Raw genomic sequence first — 19,640 nt, 5'->3', positions numbered from 1 at the left:
CAAAAGACGTGGGTACACAGAAGGTTTATAGCCTAGCTGCAAGTATGCTCCTTTAATTATTTTGCAGCATCAAGTTTTAAATTACTCCTAGAAAATTAATATAACTGATACTCTTGACCATGCACCTCTCATTGATTCATACAGTGTAGATCTTATAGTGCTCTTTCTGCTGCTCTTTTCATCCTTTCATTGCCCATACATGAAATACACTTCTACACATATAGCTATAGGCAAGTGATGTAATCAGTGTTATTTTGCATGGGCTGAGCTTTATAAACTGTAAAAAATTAGCTAGCACATTAAAATCAGTATTTTGGTGTGTTAGAAAACCATATCAGTAACAGTTGAATCACTAATACTTGAATATCTCTTGATCCTAATTCAGAGTGCTCCTTGGACACATAAATAAGAGCCATAGCATGCTTAATTATTTTGCATAGAGTATAATCCTCAGTTATCCGAACACTCTTGTTCCTAGAGTTAGACAAATGTTCAGATAAGTGAATTTGTTCAATTTATATACAGATCTCTGTTCAATTACTCTAATAGAACAGTCAGTCTTAGTGTTTGGATAATCGAGGTGTTTGGATAACTGAGGTTCAGATAAGCGAGGATCCACTGTACACAGTAAAAACAAACTAGTGAACGTCACTACTAAATGTAGTGAACGTCACTACTAATGTCTGCCACAATACTCACTATTTTTGTGTAGTGACGTTCACTACTAATTTTGTAGTGAACGTCACTGTATTGACCACCAAGTAGTGACGTTTGCTACAAAAAGTAGTGAGTATTGTGGCAGAGCAATTCACTACTAAATTTTTACAGTGTACCATGCATGCATAATTGTACAAATTGGATTATGCAATTTTGTTGATTACATTGCAATTCTATAGTGTTTCATAGAGCCATCAATAATTATAAAACTAACTGTTATGTAAAGTGTGCATACATATATATATACAGGGGCGGATCCAGGAGCTGGCAAGGGGAGGGGCACAAACAGGTTAAGTTGTAGGTAAAAATCGATAATCTAATCTAATCTAATCTTGTAGGTGGTTGTAGGTAGTTTGGGAGAACCAGATTCTCTTGTTAGTTGCTGCATTTTTGAAGCAGCAAATAACCACCTCTTAGCAGTGTCACACTGTTGGTTTTTGATTGTGAAGTCTTAAAAGTTGTTTTTAAAATAGCAACACGTTAAATATTTTTAGAGGCGCTTAGTACGCACGAAGGTGCTGGGTGACAATTTCGCAGTTAGTTTCACTTTGGTTCGCTTAGGTTTGGTGAATTTGTAATAAATGCTAGTAAAATGTGCATATCTTCATGAGTTTTATAAACTGATCTTGGCCTGACAAAGTTTAGTGCTTTAATCAGAAATATGGCTGCATGCCAGCATGGCTCCTCCACAAAGTGGGGGGGGGGGGGGGGGGGGGCATTTGCCCCAAATGCCCCATCCTGGATCCGCCATTGATATACATAATTAAAATGTGCCTTAAAGTGTCATTTTAAATTCTTTGTGCATGTTTCAAAATTTTCAAGTAAAATTGTTTTATTGCAGAGAACTGTAGCACATATGTTAAATTACTCAGAGTAACTGAACATAGTAACATTGTAGCAAACATATCAAGTAAATAACCGGTATTACTTGTATTCCTTAGTTTTTCTTTGTATACTTCACACTCTGGTTTGTAACCAGCAACAGAGCAACTAATGTAATCATGTAGGTGATCAGATGTTGGATCTGCTTGTTGTAACACTGCAGTAAAAAATGCCAGTAGAGTTACCACCACTATAATGTAGTACCAAAATAGGAAGAACAATTTCTTTTCAGGAGTTGAAAAGCCAGTGCAGAAACTCTTTGCTGTTGCTACAAGAAGGTTGGTTTTATGTGGTGCTTCTTTTTCCAATCTGGCTGTATTTAGCTGATGGTTCTGTAATATGGGACAAAATTTACAGTAAAGTCAGACAGACATCTTCTGCACTGTATAGGGTGTACAATTTTGTTCAGTTCAAATCATGTAAAAATATAAATCCTGGCCATGAATTTATTATAACCAAAGTGAAATACAGTATAATTGAATTAAGCCACTAGCTAAGGCAGACAGGTAGCACATTATTCTACATACCTAACTGTATTATTAGATTTAGCTGAATGCTCTATTAGAGTATTATATATCCTATTCCACTATCATACAAAGTGAAAGGGTTAAAGCTCCTCCCCTGAATATTGAGGTGGGTCTTCAGCCCATCTGCCTTCCAGTATGCCTAGCTATGTTAACTTTTGTTACTTTCAACAATCATTAAACTTTGAGATGATTGAATAATGGTGAAATGTAATGACAAATTTAGGCAGTGAAACATAGCAATGTGGGTGGGAGATCTGAAACATAAAATCAACAATAAGTAGTCAAAGAAAGAAAGAAAGAAAGAAACAAACAAACAAACTGTGGTATAAAACATTGTGTAAGTGTGTAACACAATAATACACTTACTCGGCGTAAAATCCAGAAAGCTGTAAATGACATGATTAATCCTAATGTAGTACAGATGGCAATTGGCAGTACAAAGGTGTGAAAGAAAATGTTTAGGTTGGCAGCAGTACACAAATCTGGTGGGAACCTGTTAATCTGGTAATTTGAAGTACTAACAATGACAGCACCAGGTAGGGATCCTAGAATCAACACAAGTATTACTTCTGTTGTATGAAAAGCTGTGGTATACTCTTGCATCAAATTTTTGGCCTTGATTGGGAAGGCCAATGCATACAGCAAATGTGCCAAATGGAATAACCAGAAGCCAAGAAAGCACAGAATTCCAGTATGAAGAATAAATCCTATTGGAACAAAACAATATATTGCAAATTAGTACACAATCAAATATAGAGGAACTTCTCAATAACAGACACTTTGGGACCCAGAATTATTATAGACCTAAATTTTATTGTAATAGAGAGGTTTTCCTCTTTCAGTGGTAAAAATGTATAAAGTCAACCATGTTGGATATTTTATGCTGTCTTCAGTTTGGGAAATTTGTTCAAAAAGGTTCCACTGTAACATTAATATATAGAACATCTGAGTTATTGTGTGACTGGTGTAAGAAAGTCAAAATTACTAACATACCATCAGATGTGATATATGTCTAGACCTGTAATACACTCCATAGTCACTAAGTGGAGTATTACTTCATAGTAGAGTCCCCAAAAATCCTCAAAATACTACTGCATGCAGTTAAAATAAGCACAGAAATATTTTATGCGACAAAATTCATAAAAATAGTTTTACTTTAGCTGGCCTTAATTATGTAGACAAACTACACTCCCCATGATCATATATATGGACACTACAAGTGACTGTTCTATTAGAGTATTTTGATGACAGGTGTATGTTTTATTAAAAAAATAGAGCAAGGTCTGAATGACCTTCAGTAATTATCCAAACTATTCATTGATTTGAAGTTCTGAATACTGTGAAATTATGCCATAAGGACAAAGATATGCAACTTCAGCAGTCATCAAGGGAAACAAGTCTCAAATAAATTCAACCTATTATACCATCTTACATGTATTTACTAGGGCTGAGCGATTGTGACATTTTGCTGCTTTCACGATTTTAGGATGCAACATATCACAATTATGATAACTATCATGATGTTACAACTTTACATGAATCAATAGCACTGTGTATGCACTACTTTGTATATAAATTATTTATTTTAACAATACACGATGAATTAAATTGTGTACAACTGTTTAACACAATTAAGGCCATAGGCAGTTACAGTTTAATACAAACAGTACAATGAATAATAGTATCCTTAGAATTTCTAACAGATAAGCTTTTAACTATGTAGTAAGAATTCTTCATATAATGAACTGTCTCAGAAGTGTATAGGCTTGTTCTGTGGATCATGTTCTTCCATAACAGTCTGTGTCATTATTTTGAATTTATTTTACATTTTCATGTGATGTCACAACATCATGATTATTTATATTACATATCAACATCACGGTGTTCAGAGACAATCACGATTAATCCCACAATCGATTTAATCTCCCAGCCCTAGTATTTACCTGTTTGAATAGCCTCAAGCCTCAAGAGTATGCATGCATGTCACTTGTGTTTGTTATTATGATCTGGGGGATGTAAAAAGATTGTCGTTGCTTCTTCATCTGAAACACCTACACACTTGTATTTGTAAAAGAAGATAGGGACAAAACTGTACCTTGATGGATTTACTGATTCATGGTGAACTCTATAAATTAATGTAAAAGAATTTATTGCTGTTTATTTTCAGTTGCTAAAAAAATCAATTCTTTTGCTTTTGTTGCTGTTGACTGCTATAATTCCTAAACTACACCATAATAGGCTAAAACATGGTAAATCATGACAATAATAGGAAATTTGGGAATTGTGTAAACTGTGTGGGTTTTTGACAAGACATTCACATATGCACAATGCAGAAATATTATAAAAGCAAAGGCAAAGCCTTCAGCCGCCACATACATGCTGTTTCATACTGCCATTTGTGGTCTGCCATTTGTGGTCTGTCATTTCCTATGAGTCACTCCTACTGGGGAAGGATTATAGTACTCTGCAAGCAGGAGCTAGAGGGCTGCACTAAGGTTAAGGTGTGGTCACCTGATATCTTGACAGGCATGAACAGTTGACATTTGCTTCCCAGGTATCTATAGATGACACAACTGGGTGGACTGTTTCTCCAATTAACAGGTCTCTATATAATTAAGGCTGGGTGTGTAGAGGCAATGTGGACATTGCCAAGCATTAAACGTAGATTGAACCCTGTGATTACTAAGCCAGTGCATTATCACTTGGCTGGCTGTGATGCTACGCAAAAAAAATGTACACACACATAGACACATACATGTACACACACACACACACACACACACACACACACACACACACACACACACACACACACACACACACACACACACACACACACACACACACACACACACACACACACACACACACACACACTCACACACACATACACTCACACACACATATATACACTGTACTTGTAAGCGCACACACATGCACATGCATGCACACACAATGCCATTGTATACTTACCTTGTGCTTGACAAAATCTTGTTGGAGCTTTTAGTGCTTCAAATAGATTTTGGTCAGAACAAAGAAATGGTAAAAAACCAATCACCAATGGTAGTATAAGAAATGCCACTGTATAGAAATAGGATGCTGATTTTAGTATAGTGATGGAGTGGATATCAATGCACAATGATGACTACATTATTATTGAGTTATGACACAACAAGTTTCATATTACGTTATTTGACATCCTTCTTCACATGTAAGCATGTAAAATAATGTGACCAGATTTTGGAAAAATAGTAATAATTTTGTGCTTGAAAATAAAAATTCAAATGTGTTTGTGTATGCATGTGTGTGCGTGTGTGTGCGTGTGTGCGTGTGTGCGAATCTGTCATCTGATGGTGAAACTACTCATGAGGTTAATTGTTGGATCACCAAAGCATCTAAAGCCTTTGGCTCCCTTCGGATATCAATATTTTCCAATCATAATCTTTCTGTCCATACTAAGGGAACTTTCTACAATGTAGTAGTCATTTCCATCTTGTTGTATGGTGCTGAAACATGGACACTAAAGGCCCCAGATGCGTGTAGTGTAGGTTAACTGTTTTCCACAATCATTGTGTTAGTACCATCCTGGGAGTATCAAGATACTAACAGTGAAATGAGCATATTATTATTCAACAATTGTCAGTTTGGCATGCTTTGGTCAATTCCTGATTGCTGTTTGGAGAGGAGATTGCAATGGTTAGGCCATTTAGGTTGTATGGATGAGGGTCGCACCCCTAAACAACTCCTGTTTGGTGAACTGATGTGAAGCCGGCCATCATATGGACCTAAGAAGAGATGGAGTGATGAGGTACGTAGTGGGTGATTTGCGTGCCATTGCTTTAACACCTGTTATTTACAACTATAATCATTTCGTATCCTCTGCCAAGGACTTTTATCTAAAGTAATTATTTGTAGTATAGCTAGCAATTTAGTTTTGTATGTGTTTGAATTGTGTGTATTGGTGTGCTGTATATGTGTGTGTGTGTGTGTGCTCTGGTAAGGAAGAATGGCTATTGCAGACTACCATGACATTAAACTATAAATCAAATTGGGGATGAATGGTTCCAGTTGTGTCAGGATCGTAAGCAGTGGTCAGAGATGTGTTCCAGTGCTGTTGATTGATGTTCTGGCCAGGGCCGGAGCCCAGTGATTTTGAGTGGCCCGGCCATGCATGGACTAGCTACAGTGGAGGTCATAGTCATGCATACTATTCTGTTTTTATTAAAATTAATGATCTTTAAATCAGAGATTATCTGCTTTCAAGTGATAGCTGCTCAATTGCATGTGCTAAGCACACAGAGCTGACATGCCAAGCTAGGGAGTATGGGGGCATGCTCCCCCAGGGAAACTTTTGAAAATAGATGCTCTGAAATGGCATCTGGAGGCTAGAAAAGTCTTTTGTTAACATCTTTAGTTCTTTAGCATACGATTGTAACTGCTAATGCATGACATGCATGATCAATTAGCCCAATACAATGCCATGTGTAGATGACTCACTCACTGGAACTTTGAGTAATTTAAAGACAATCATACCAGAGATGTAATAGCTTACACAGCAGTGTGATTAGAACAGTGGCTATATTCTATACTGAATGCTCTATTAGAGTGTCACGATGACTGTTCTATTAGAGTATATTTGATGCCTGCTCTATTAGAGTATCTTGATCTTTTCACAAATTCAAGTAGCTGAAAAGTGGTCCTCCGGCCCTGGTTCTAGCACAAAACAGAGGTACAATTACTTGTGCTGCTAATGTTTTTTTTCCAACCTAGAGACTTTTACTGTGCTTGTGGTCGATGTTTCAGGAGAATGGGTGACTTAACAAGACATCATAACTTTTTTGGGGCTAGCAACTTGTTACTGGTTTAGGATGTATCCTAGAACTTTGCCATCACGGTTCATTGTACTGTGGGCAGCTACCAAGTAACCAAGTGTGTGTGTGTCTATGTATATGTGTGTGTGTGTGTGACCACTAAAGCACTTATGCACCTTTTAAAATATTTCACAGAATTGTTACAATTCAGGGTACTGACTATAATGGTTCCACTGTAAAACTGATTGGAAGTTTGGAATGCCTTATTGTAATCATAAATAATAGAGTTGTAAACTGTGATACTGAAGCTGATTTTCCAAAATCTGGTCACAAATGTTGCCATGCATCAATATCTTTGTTGTGTATACAATTAAATTTCTGTATTATCTCAGTGAACCTCAAATGTATTTATTGGTTGTATATATAAATATATATCTTTGTAAATTTCATGATCAATGATCTGCAGAAATTACTTAAGTAATCATTTTGCAATAACAACAACGATATCAATTGTAGGCATGCAAGTATTTATAGCAATAAAATTCACTGGAAGGGGTGCACTTATTAAAATGTGTGCTAAACAAAAGCTGCAAGTATAATGACGAAATTTGCTCGCCCTCATGTCCTTCAGAGTGAATAGGACCAAACAGAGTTATCAGTTATCAAACATACTTAAAACTTTAAACAGGCAGTTGGACCAGATGGCTTGTTGGTCTTCAGTATTTGTGCTGTAAATCAAAGAAATAAAGTCAGGATAGTCTAATCCACACAAAAACAGCCAAGCTGTGAAAAAATGGTACGGCCTTAAAAAGCCTGGGTGAAAAAAGTTGTGAAATCAAAGATGGCGGCCAAGAAATGGCTGCAATGATGTTAATGCTAATAAATTTTAACAATGCACATAGCCATTATTAAAATTTTTTAGCATTAACATCATTGCAGCCATTTCTTGGCCGTCACTTTTGATTTCACAACTGTTTTCACCCAGGATTTTTAAGGCCGCACCATTTTTTCACAGCTTGGCTGTTTTTGTGTGGATTTCACTCCTTTTTGTACTTTATAAGGCCCCAAACCAGCCTATGGCTGACTTTGAGGTTTGTTTTTACTCACATTTCTTCTTTTCTATGTAGATACAATGATGATTATTGAAGACAGATTTATAAATGTATTTCATTGCATGATTTAATTCAATATTTGATAATATTATTGTAATACTCTAATAGAGTGCACATTTTTTTGAGGACTTCTAAAAGAACATACACAGAGTACTTCTATTGGTAGATCTATGAAATTACAAATGTTTGATTATAAGCAGATTTCAACTAGAAATTTCATTTATAAAGCAGAAATTAAGTGAGGTGATCAGTCAAGGTAGCAGTGGTTCAGTGGTTAAGGACGCACGTGTTAGGTATGGAGGTCCCTGGTTCGAACTCTGGTAAGTTTTTTTCGACATTTTTCGCACACCTTTTTTACCCCGTGGTGACTGCTCTATTAGAGTATCTCGATCCCGCGATTTTACACTTGCTTAGTTTTTGCTTTATAACTTTGTCGCTGTAACTCTATTGCTCTTCAAACTATCAAAAGGCTCTGCTACGATGATCAGCCTATCTACACACCAATTTTCAAGTTATTTCTATACTTGGTTTACCCTGTAGCCGTGACAGAAGTTTGATCTATTTTACGTGAACAAACGTCCATAACTCCTTGAATATTACTCAGATTTACAACAACTTGGTACGTGAATCCATCGTTACACGTTCTTCATTTGTGCCAAAGATCGAGGCAATCGAGTTACACGTTTGCATTTTATAGCAATTTTTGCAAAGTGTGCAAAAATAAATCGAAGCCCCCGTACAACATAAGAAGAAAAAAACGAAGAAATTAAAATGAAATTTTGGACGCCCATATCGCGCAAATGGCTGTTGCGAATTTAATCAAATTTGCTGTGTGGCATACCCTACCTGGGGGACAGCTATAATGCAAAAATAGTGTGCTTTGGAGAAGGGGCCATGGAGCTATGCATGCGTGAAAAAGCTGTTTTCTTTCTTCCTGTAAATATACTCACGGTGTGGTCGCCGGCTTTCTTGGCCGCACGACACACTACCGTGTGTCTTGATAGAGCAGTCAAAACTTTAATAGAACAGTCACAGTAATTGTACTACTCTAATAAAGAATTTTATAACAGATCCACTGCCCACCATAATCTGATTACTGTCAGCTCTAAATATTCTATTATTCTGTATTCCAGGGGCGGATACAGGGGGGGGTCAAAGGAGGCTCTTGAAGGATTTTTATGTACTTTATCAGCTATAAATGCGTGGTTGGTGAGGTGGGCAGCTATTGTCAGCTGGCTGTGACCTTTTTTTTTTTTTTTTGGTCTCACCTTATCAAACCAGAGACAATGTAGTGCCTCAGTTCATTTTGACCCCCCTTTCTATAAGTCTGGATCCGCCCCTGCTGTATTCTTCCATTATTTTCTGTAATGGTTCTCTGATACAGTGTCAGCGGTGCTATCAAGTCAACACAAATTCACACATTTGTGTTATTTTTACAATGTTTAAAGTAAGGTACAAGCTTCAGGCATGCAGCATTTTATGGTTGTACCAGTTATACCAAGAGTTCCTATATCAAGACACACGGTAGTGTGTTGTGCGGCCCAAGAAGCCGGCTCGCCACACCGTGAGTATATTTACAGGAAGAAAGTAAACGCGGTTTTCACATCTTTGTAGCTCCGTGATTCCTTATCCGATTGAAACCAAAGTTGCTACAGAAGTGCCGGCTAGGTAGGGGAGTCCACATTCCAAATTTGATCAAGACACACGGTAGTGTGTCGTGCGGTACAAGAAGCTGGCTCGCCACACCGTGAGTATATTTACAGGAAGAAAGTAAACGCGATTTTCACACCTTTGTAGCTCCGTGATTCCTTATCCGATTGAAACCAAAGTTGCTACAGAAGTGCCGGCTAGGTAGGGGAGTCCACATTCCAAATTTAAAGAAATCACTCCAGCCATTTCCGATATACGAGCGGCAAAAGTTTGGGTTTTTTTTTCTTCTACTTTTTCTTCTTTTCGCACACTTTGCAAAATCCGCCATAAAACACAAATGCATGCTCAAATTGGGCTGAACTTAAAGGGCGCATTAAGGCGAATCTCAGTACTAAGTTTGGTAGGAATCCGATGAACATTCATGGAGTTATGACTGATTATTTGCGTAAAATAAGGTCGAAGGTCTGTCACGCCCACAGGGCAAACCGCCAGAAGGAATGAGTTGAAAATTGCTATGTAGATGGAATAACTATCGTAGGAGTGCCTTTTTGTGGTTTGAAAGGAATCCAGTTAAGGCCATCGAGATATGATACAAAACCAAACCTGTGTCGCAATTACGCGATCAATTTTTATGAATAAAAAAAAACTATTAGTTTTCATGCCTACCAGGCAAACCGCTTAGAGCAGTGAGCTGAAAATCGGTGTGTAGCTGGAATAATTATCATAGAAAGTCCTTGCAGTAGTATAGAGAATCGGATTACAAACCACTGAGTTATGATTCCAAAGCCAACTACGTGTAGCATATGCGAGATCGAGATACTCTAATAGAACAGTCACCCTAATAGAGCATGCAGCTACATTTATAACTTACTCCATTATAGAATTATATGACATTGCAAGTTGTTCTGTAGGGAGTTCAGCTACAAACAGTTAATCTTATAGACAATTCAGCTACAAGCAAGTCACCCTGTAGAGAGTTCAGCTACAAATATGTTGCTGTAGAGATTCAGAACATTATAAGTCACACTGAAGAGAATTCAGCTATAAACAAGTCACCTTGTAGAGAGTTCAGCTACAACAAGTCACTCTGTAGAGAATTCAGCTACAAACAAGTCACTGCTTAAAGGGTTCAGCTACAAAAAAAAGCTACCCAGTAGAGAGTTCATCTAGATCAGCTACAAACAAGTTACTTTATGCAATGTTCAGCTACAAGTAAGTCACTCTGTAGAGAGTTCAGCTACAAACAAATCACTCTGTAGTACAAACAAATCACCGTGTAGCTGGAGAGTTCAGCAACCAATCAAAAAAACCACTCTGTAAAGAGTTCAGCTATACAAACATGTTATAACTCTATAGAGAAAGTTAGAGAGATCAGCTAGAAACAATTAGTCATCCAGTAGAGAGATCAGCTACAAGACATCACCTTATAGAGAGTTTAGTTACAAAGAAACCACCATGTAGAGAGTTCAGCTACAAACATATCACCCTATAGAGAGTGCAGCTATATGAACAGATCACCCTGTAGAGAGTTTAGCTAGAAGGATCACCTTGTAGAGAGTTCAACTACAAACAAATCACCCTGCAGATAGTTTAGCTACAAACAAGTCACCCTATAGAGAGATCAGCTAGAAGGAGTTACCTTGTACATACAAAGAAACCATCATATAAAGAGTTCGGCTGCAAACAAATCACCCTGTAGACAGTTCAACTACGAACAGGTCACCCTGTAGAGAGATTAGCTAGAAGAAATCACCTTGTAGAGAGTTCAGCTACAAAAAAACCACCATGTAGAGAGTTCAGCTGTAAATAAATCATCTGTAGAGAGTTCAGCCAGAAACAAGTTCACCCTGTAGAGAGATTAGCTAGAGAAACAAGTCACTCCATAGAGAGAGCAGCTACAAAGAAACCATCCTGTAGAAAGCTCAATTACAAACAGATAACCCTATAGAGAGTTCAGCTAGAAACAAGTCACTGTGTAGAGAGATCAGCTAGAAACAAGTCATCCAGAGATCAGCTAGAAACAAGTCACCCTGTAGAGAGATCAGCCAGAAACAAGTCACCCTGTAGAGAGATCAGCTACAAAGAAACCATCCCGTAAAGAGTTCAATTGCAAACAGAAAACCCTATAGAGAGTTCAACTAGAAACAAGTCACCGTGTAGAGAGATCATCTAGAAACAAGTCATCCTGTAGAGAGATCAGCTAGAACCAAGTCACCCTGTAGAGAGATCAGCTACAAAGAAACCATCCTGTAGAGAGTTCAATCGCAAACAGAAATCCCTATAGAGAGTTCAGCTAGAAACAAGTCACCATGTAGAGAGATCAGCTAGAAACAAGTAATCCAGAGATCAGCTAGAAACAAGTCACCCTGTAGAGAGATCAGCTACAAAGAAACCATCCTGTAGAGAGTTCAATTACAAACAGATAACCCTATAGAGAGAAACAAGTCACCGTGCAGAGAGATCAGCTAGAAACAAGTCATCCAGGAATCAGCTAGAAACAAGTCACCCTTATAGAGAGATCAGCTACAAAGAAACCATCCTGTAGAGAGCTCAGCTACAATCAAGTTACACTATAGAGAGATCAGCTAGAAACAAATCATCTTGTAGAGAGTTCAGTTGCAAACAAATCACCCTGTAGAGAATTCAGCCACCCTGTAGAGAATTCAGCTTGAACAAGTCACCTTGTAGAGAGTTCAGCTACAAAGAAACCACCATGTAGAGAGTTCAGCTGCAAACAAATCACCCTGTAAAGAGTTCAGCTAGAAACAAATCTTCCTATAGAGAGTTCAGCTAGAAACAAATCACCCTGAAAAGAGTTCAGCTACAAACAATGAGAGTTTCAGCTACAGTTCAGTTATGTAAGAAGTCACCTTGTTAACTACAGTATGTGATAATCATCATTCAATGTTAAATATACAAATATTTCATCAGACAAAAGCTATACACACAATTACTTCCTTTCTTCCACAATTCCTTACAAGTTGAAAAGAAGCATCAAAGCCATATGGCCAGCTTCGTGGCTTGCAATGCAAAAAGAAGTGATATCTAAACCAAAACAGCCAAGCTGTAAAAAAAGAGTGCGGCCCCCAAGGCGAAAAAAGATGTGAAATCCAAGGTGGCGGCCAAGAAATGGCTGTGATGGTAGGTTAATAGCAAAATTTTAATTACGACAATTCAGGTGAATTTGGTGCCGAATCCTAGTGGAAGAGGCAACACAAATTCACCTGAATTGTCATAATTAAAATTTTTGCCATTAACCTACCATCACAGCCATTTCTTGGCTGCCACCTTGGATTTCACATCTTTTTTCACCTTGGGGGCTGCACTCTTTTTTTACAGCTTGGCTGTTTTGGTTTAGATATATATAATATATTATGAACTCTTGGCTATACGTATAATGGCTTGAAAAGCTGCCAATCTTGTAATGGAAATGGACCGTCCACCTGCATGCAAATATGCCTACGTCCAGGATGGGAAACAGAGAATTTATTTGTAGTGGCCTAAAGGAATGGAAGATCAAAGTGGGAATATCAATATAATTAAATTAACTGACCATATTGACTGAAGATAGTGGGCATTTCTCATAAGTTATATTATAAGTAAATTTTGAGTAGTTACTACGTAAACATAAGGCCAACATTTGTTAATACCTTGTTTCCTGACACCCACCAGTGTCCAGTTTTTGTCACCTGCATCGGTAATTATTATTGTAATTTATAAATAAATAAACTCTAATTTCTGCATTTCTCGTGCAGTTAGCATATCTCAGCATACAAATATGATTGTTTATTGAAAAAAAAATTGTTTATTGGAGTTTCACAAACAAAGTCAATTGTTTTGAAGGTTGTTTGACCCTATAGATGGTTCATTTCTCTTTGCTGAGGCAGCTAACTGGTTTTCTGATGCTTGTTTTTGTAGCGTTTTGATGATTTTCAAAAATATTAAAAATTTAGTTATTAAAAATATAATTATAATAACCGCCCGCCCACACTAGTTGAATGTTCTTTTGGGGACAGGAAACAAGGAATTAATAAATGTTGGCATAATGCATGGCCCTATGCCTAATTAGTTGACTTAACTTTTAGTTGCCACAGAATAATTATGCTAAAATTCAAACCATTTAAGAACCACAAGAAACATTTCTAATGTTCCAAAGATTATTACTTTGTTAATATTTTGCTCACAGTAGTTATCTAAAATCAATTTTGATTTTACATCTTCCAACACTGGCAATTATATAGAACATACAACTACACACTTCTTCATGAATTGGCTGTTTAGCATTTCAGTTATGACACTTACATATTGTAATCACAATAACAGTGTTGTAAATGATGAAAATCTGAGGAAACTTGAACCTGTGAAGAACAACATTATTATAACATAATATTGTATTCCAGCGATGGTAGAGATCACAGCAATGAATAATACAGTGTACACTGACCTATTTTGGTATACAAAACAGCAAAAATGGGCACAGGAAGGATTGACGCTGTTTTAGTGCTTGTCCTGCCTGATTAATTATAAGTCATGCAAACCTGAAATCTGTGCATTTTTGTTGGACACTTGGTACTGGTCCCAAATCATCTCTAGGCACATAAGCCTTTGTTGAGCTATATAGGCAATCAGTCAGGCAGTTACTCAGGTATAAAGTTATAGTATGTTCATGTTGAGTTGAATCCTGAAAAACAGCTAACAATTAAAAATGGATTTTTTCTCAACAGAGTTAACATTTCAGCCAACCAGATGATTATTGGTAACAACAAAGGTGTCAACAACAGACACGTACGGTTTGGCTCTATTACAAGTTCAGAAAAGGGCTGTAATGAGCATTTAACCAAGCAAATACGGTATATGCTTTGGTAATACAGTACAAACTTTTACAACTCTCACCATGTAGTACTACTGTATGATATTATGTACTTATTGTAAAATAATTATTGCTTCACTACTCACATCTTCTTTCTATTGAAAACACAAGCTACCAGTGTGATTATTCCTCCAGTAATACCAATAGCTTCAAATGCAATTGTTAAGGCATCAGAAATAGCAGCAGCATTCTCAGATATCTGATAGAACTCTGAGCACACTGGTAGACATAATGAACCAAAGAAAGTATCAAACTGGTCTGGACAATTAAGTGAAGGGGCTTTTGCAAAACTCAAGTTTCCATCTTCAGAATAACTGTCACAATCTGGAATAGGAATGTTTAGAAAGTTCTCTAGCACTCTCCATTCAACAGCACAATCATGGTCACGAACTTGTAAACAGACCTCACTGATGTCCATTATCATATAAGTGCCATCACCACATAACGAATATGTAGCATTACAGAAGAATGGTGATGCTCTAGAATTACACTGACTGTTATTGAAGGCCATATTCACTGCATGTACTGATTTTATTAAACGTAATGATTGTGATAAACATATTTCATAGAAAGTTTCATCCTGTGTAGTGAGAGGTGGAACTTGTGGACAAACATCATCCAGTGAGATGTTAGGTAGCGATCTTGAAGTTGTATTCACCTATATAAAGTTATACTGAACAATGATATTAGCTCTAAGGCGTATAATACATTCATGTTATTATTAGTATTATACCAGACGGTATGACTATGTCATGTATAGTCAAGGGAAGCTGATGGAGGCATGCAACAGACAAATACATAGATCATTTGTAGTAAGGTTAATTAGAGACAATAGCACTACTTGCCTGGAACCTTTGAAGTGTATATATATGCAGTGAGGGAAGCCAGATATCACAGCATTTTAGTTTAAAATAATTGATGATTTAGTAGTGGACACAATTAAGCTCTGTACTCTAACTAAACTGTGAGGCTTAATACAAAACTCATTTTATTGTGCAAGCCTATACTAGTCTCAACTATATAGTCATTTGTTAAACCTATCCCACTAGGGATCTGCAAGGAGCCGGGTTACCATTAATACGGGTAAGTGTAATATAGCCGTGAGTATTTTATACTTGCAATTGTATGTGGCATATCGATTTAAGCTATTTATAATTATGTATATGCTTATGAACTTCTGGAAGCTGTTGAGGATACATTGATATATGTGGGGAATGGACAAGTACAGTTCTACATTAAGTATAGCAGTAAAATATACTAACATGCATGTTTTAAAATATTGTTTAGAGAAGATTACAGTTTGGAGCAGCAAAATTGGAAAAGCATTAATTTCTATTGGTGGCTACAAACTGTGCAGGGAAAATACATAACATGAAAGTGAAGACGTGATGCAAAATATGTTGATTTACTATCCTCTTTTGTGGCAGTTGAAAAGGCACAATATTCACAATTTGGTCCACTAATCCTGCACAGTGCATTTGAGGAGAACTACATTGTTTTTAACTGGCTTTACTTACATAAAACAAATTTGATTTAACTATTCAAATCCTACACAATTCTCATTGCATTATTCTTACTCACCTAAAGTGAGCACTACAAGCAACTGTTCCAGATTTCTTGATGGAGTTTTGTCAACCATCTTTAAGTATCACAGGGGAAAGACAAGCACAGCACATGTATGCTATCTTTACAGTATTTATGGACAGTGGTAATGTGATGTAAATAGTCTTATAATGTCTTAGCAACAAAAAACATAACATTATTGATCATAAGCTTTTATGTTCATTTATAAAGAGTCGTTACAGGAAATAAACTTCTTTAAAGATTAAATACTGTATATACAAAACCACCTTATACTGCATTTAAAAGAATAACATGGTTTTAATTACTTGCATATTACACGATAACTTCACACTATAATGACTGCATGCTACATTCTGACATAGAAACACATCTTCCCTCCTAGCATAGAGTGCTGAACAAATGGAGCCCCTGCCACTAAGCAGATGATATGGGCATGTCCCCAGCCAAAGACATACCACAAACAGAGCATGATAATGAGTCGATGCATTGATTTTGTGTGGCTTCACATACTTTGGAATTTGGGATATTGGCATATCAACAATACGTGCAATCAACATGTTTCAATGTTTTGTCATAACAATGTGTATAGAAACTGACTATTGTTCTATTGTGATACAGTCTTACCATCCATTACTCATTTGCAAATGCACATAATATACTATTCCGCCCAATAGTTAGTTTTAAATACATGCATATACAGAGGATGACTCTGATACATGTCTGACACATCAAAATGTCACAATACACACCAGTTGGTGTGTATATTGTGACATTTTAGTGTGCATGACACACTTCATTTTTTACAGTACAGTAGTTAGTATAATGGTTAATGGAACATTTTATACGTATTCTATGCAAGCAAGTCAACAAATTGAGTTCTACTTTTGTAAAGGGGTCTTCCAAAAATCCAGTGCTATAATCTTGCATGGAACAGAACTAATTTTTCTCCATCCATTTAGGTATGTGGTTGCTCACTATAATGACCAAATTTTGTGTTGTTGGCTTATATCTGAAGTTCTGAATCATCTGCACGTAAATTGGATGTGTGCAGAATACGTCCTTGTCACAATTATAACTTCACTATTACAAGACAACTATTAACTAAAGTCTTGTACAAACATGCATATAAAACTAATAATGAAGAAATTGAAATCAGAAAGATCATGTCATTTGTAACTATAGGATATACTCAATTAACATATTCTTTAGTTGTCTCATTGATGCAAACATGGTATCTGACAGACCCTGCATGTACTAATACAAATAGATGACTTACCGAGCAAGCGTTGAAATCAACATCAATGCCAATATCAAATGTGCCAATACTAGAAAATGATGGGGAGTTGGTGTAGTATAGAATAGTTGGTATTTGCAGTAAACATATCATCAGCAAAATTGAGCATATTAAGATGACAACTTGGTGAATCTTCACAAAAGTTATGGAATTTGCCTCTTCTTCAGTGAGTGATATTTTTCTGAAAAAGCCAAATCTAAACTTCTTTGCTGAAATAATATGTGTGGGGGAAGATTCTGATCCTTCAGATTCAGCAATAAATTCTCTACATGACAGTTCAATTGCAGTTGCCATACTATTCAATGTAGTCACTTGCTGTATATCAGTAGCAAATGTATAGCTATGATAAACATATTTATGTGTACAGGTATAGGTGCCTGCATTGACTGAGCATAATAAATATTTTCTATACGTAACTATAAGCAAATTAGCTAATTTCAATAGCTGCACATTAAAAATCAACTAGTGAAAGTCATTACTATAATGTCTGCCATAATACTCACTATTTTAGTGTATAGTGACATTCACCACTAATTTTGTAGTGATTTTCACTACTATGTACAGTGAGGGGGTCACTACAAGAGTAGTGAAAGTCACTACAAATAAGTCGTTACTTATGTAACGCGTTACTCCCAACACTGATAATAACAACATATATAGGTATAAGTAAGCTCGAGCAAACCATTCCAATCATTGACGGGCAATCCTATATATAGCTATTATACCCTCCCCATTATAGTTATAGTCTTGAGTAGCTATATGTTGCCTGATGAATCTTTACCTATAAGGTTAGCTACACATTCTGCATCATTTATCAATTAGTATAGTGCGGCATCTCTATATACATTACTATACTTACCACGATACACTGCGATGCGCGCCGTGCGTACACTGTTAAAACGAGGTGTTACAGGTACACCCATCATAAAGGTGTTCATGTACACCCATGGTATTTACAACACCCTAGGGGAGTATTGTAGCACTTGGGGTGTTGTTGAACACCACAAATGTCATTTTACTCCCCAATAATAGCTAAGCCACTGTAAGGGTGTTTGCCTACACCTAGGTATATTGAAACCCACAATTGGATGCTTCTATTGAAAATTAGGTTATAAGTACAGTTTGCTAACTTCTATAAGAGTGACTTGGAAACAACTATGTGGTAAGTATAAGGTGTTGCAAATATATTATTGCGTACTGCTAATGTGCTTTGTTGTTGGTAGTCATTGAGTATAAATTGAAATCAACATGAAGGTTACTGGAATGCTATAGCAAGCCTACATTTCTTTTCAACAAAATGCCACCATGGAGAGCACTAGAACATCTTTAAAGTGTACCGTGACACCTTTATAGCTATTCCTAGAACACCCTTAGGGAGTGTTGCAATGCCCTTGTAACACCTTTTAGTTGCTCCTAGAGCACCCCTGGGGAGTACTACAACTCCCTTCAAAGGAGTTTAATTTACACAGCAGTTAGAACTCCCCCAAAGGTGATTGGATTACACCCTATATTTAACAGTGTATCTCTATTCAATTGTATTTGAAACTGCCAGAGAGAGAAACTAAGAAGCCTGATCCCACAGTGAGCCAAACGGTATCCCTGATCAGCTGCAATGAAGCTTGACTTCCCTCAGCAGTGTAAGAGTCCTAGCCAACCTGGAGGCGCCTGCGGCACACCGCGAGGAAGGCGCCGTCGGGCCATTTACGGTGCCCCGCTGAGTCGGAAATTCGGAACGAATTTGAAGGGCGTTGTCTGTTCTTATTTAATTGTTACCACTGAGGGTGTAACATAACAATTCAGTGAAACATTGCTATAACAATCTTTCAAGTTCGTTGTTTATTCTATCTTTAGTCACGTGCGCGTCAAGTTGAGCGGTGGTTCGGTTGCAACTCAAAGATTTGAAACACTTTGACTGATGGATTTTGGACACTGGTATATATTTATTCTTTTTTGGATTGATGTTTTCTGTCTTGGCTATAGTTATACATAAGATAAATGCGCCTAATTCCGGACAGCTCCTAACTCCTAACACTTCCAATGTTTGGCGTCATATCTCCAAAACTGTCTACAGCATTTACTTGAAATTTTAGGTGATTAATGCTTCATATACAATTATGTTGTGATCCTAAAATCAGCTTAAAAGTCCTGCTAGTTTTTCTAAACGAGGTGATTATTTATTGCAGTGTGTGACAA

General features: G+C 36.9%; 1 protein-coding gene across 1 annotated transcript; it reads right to left on the bottom strand.

The window, feature by feature from the left end:
* Positions 1–1,478: 1,478 nt before the first annotated feature.
* On the bottom strand, positions 1,479–18,331 carry LOC136245566 (uncharacterized). Its single transcript, XM_066037079.1, has 7 exons — positions 18,307–18,331; positions 17,430–17,787; positions 14,656–15,227; positions 14,002–14,057; positions 5,100–5,207; positions 2,493–2,833; positions 1,479–1,931 (listed from the first exon to the last, which is right to left on the bottom strand). Exons 2-7 carry the CDS (start codon positions 17,739–17,741, stop codon positions 1,506–1,508), a joined length of 1,815 nt encoding a protein of 604 aa, XP_065893151.1. The 5' UTR covers positions 17,742–17,787; positions 18,307–18,331; the 3' UTR covers positions 1,479–1,505.
* Positions 18,332–19,640: the final 1,309 nt, after the last annotated feature.

The sequence above is a fragment of the Dysidea avara genome, chromosome 15 (assembly GCF_963678975.1).
Source record: "Dysidea avara chromosome 15, odDysAvar1.4, whole genome shotgun sequence".
Taxonomy (NCBI): Eukaryota; Metazoa; Porifera; class Demospongiae; order Dictyoceratida; family Dysideidae; genus Dysidea; species Dysidea avara.
The sequence above is the reverse complement of the archived record's forward strand: the minus strand, read 5'-3'. Positions and strand labels throughout refer to the sequence as shown.

What these genes read in the sequence shown, in the direction of transcription:
- LOC136245566 (XM_066037079.1), bottom strand. Translation starts at nt 17,741, where the DNA reads ATGGCAACTGCAATTGAACTGTCATGTAGAGAATTTATTGCTGAATCT. An exon ending in GTTTTCAATAGAAAGAAGAT is followed by an intron (nt 14,058 to 14,655) that starts GTGAGTAGTGAA and finishes TGTTCTTCACAG; the next exon opens with GTTCAAGTTTCCTCAGATTT. An exon ending in CTTTCTGGATTTTACGCCGA is followed by an intron (nt 1,932 to 2,492) that starts GTAAGTGTATTA and finishes CCCATATTACAG; the next exon opens with AACCATCAGCTAAATACAGC.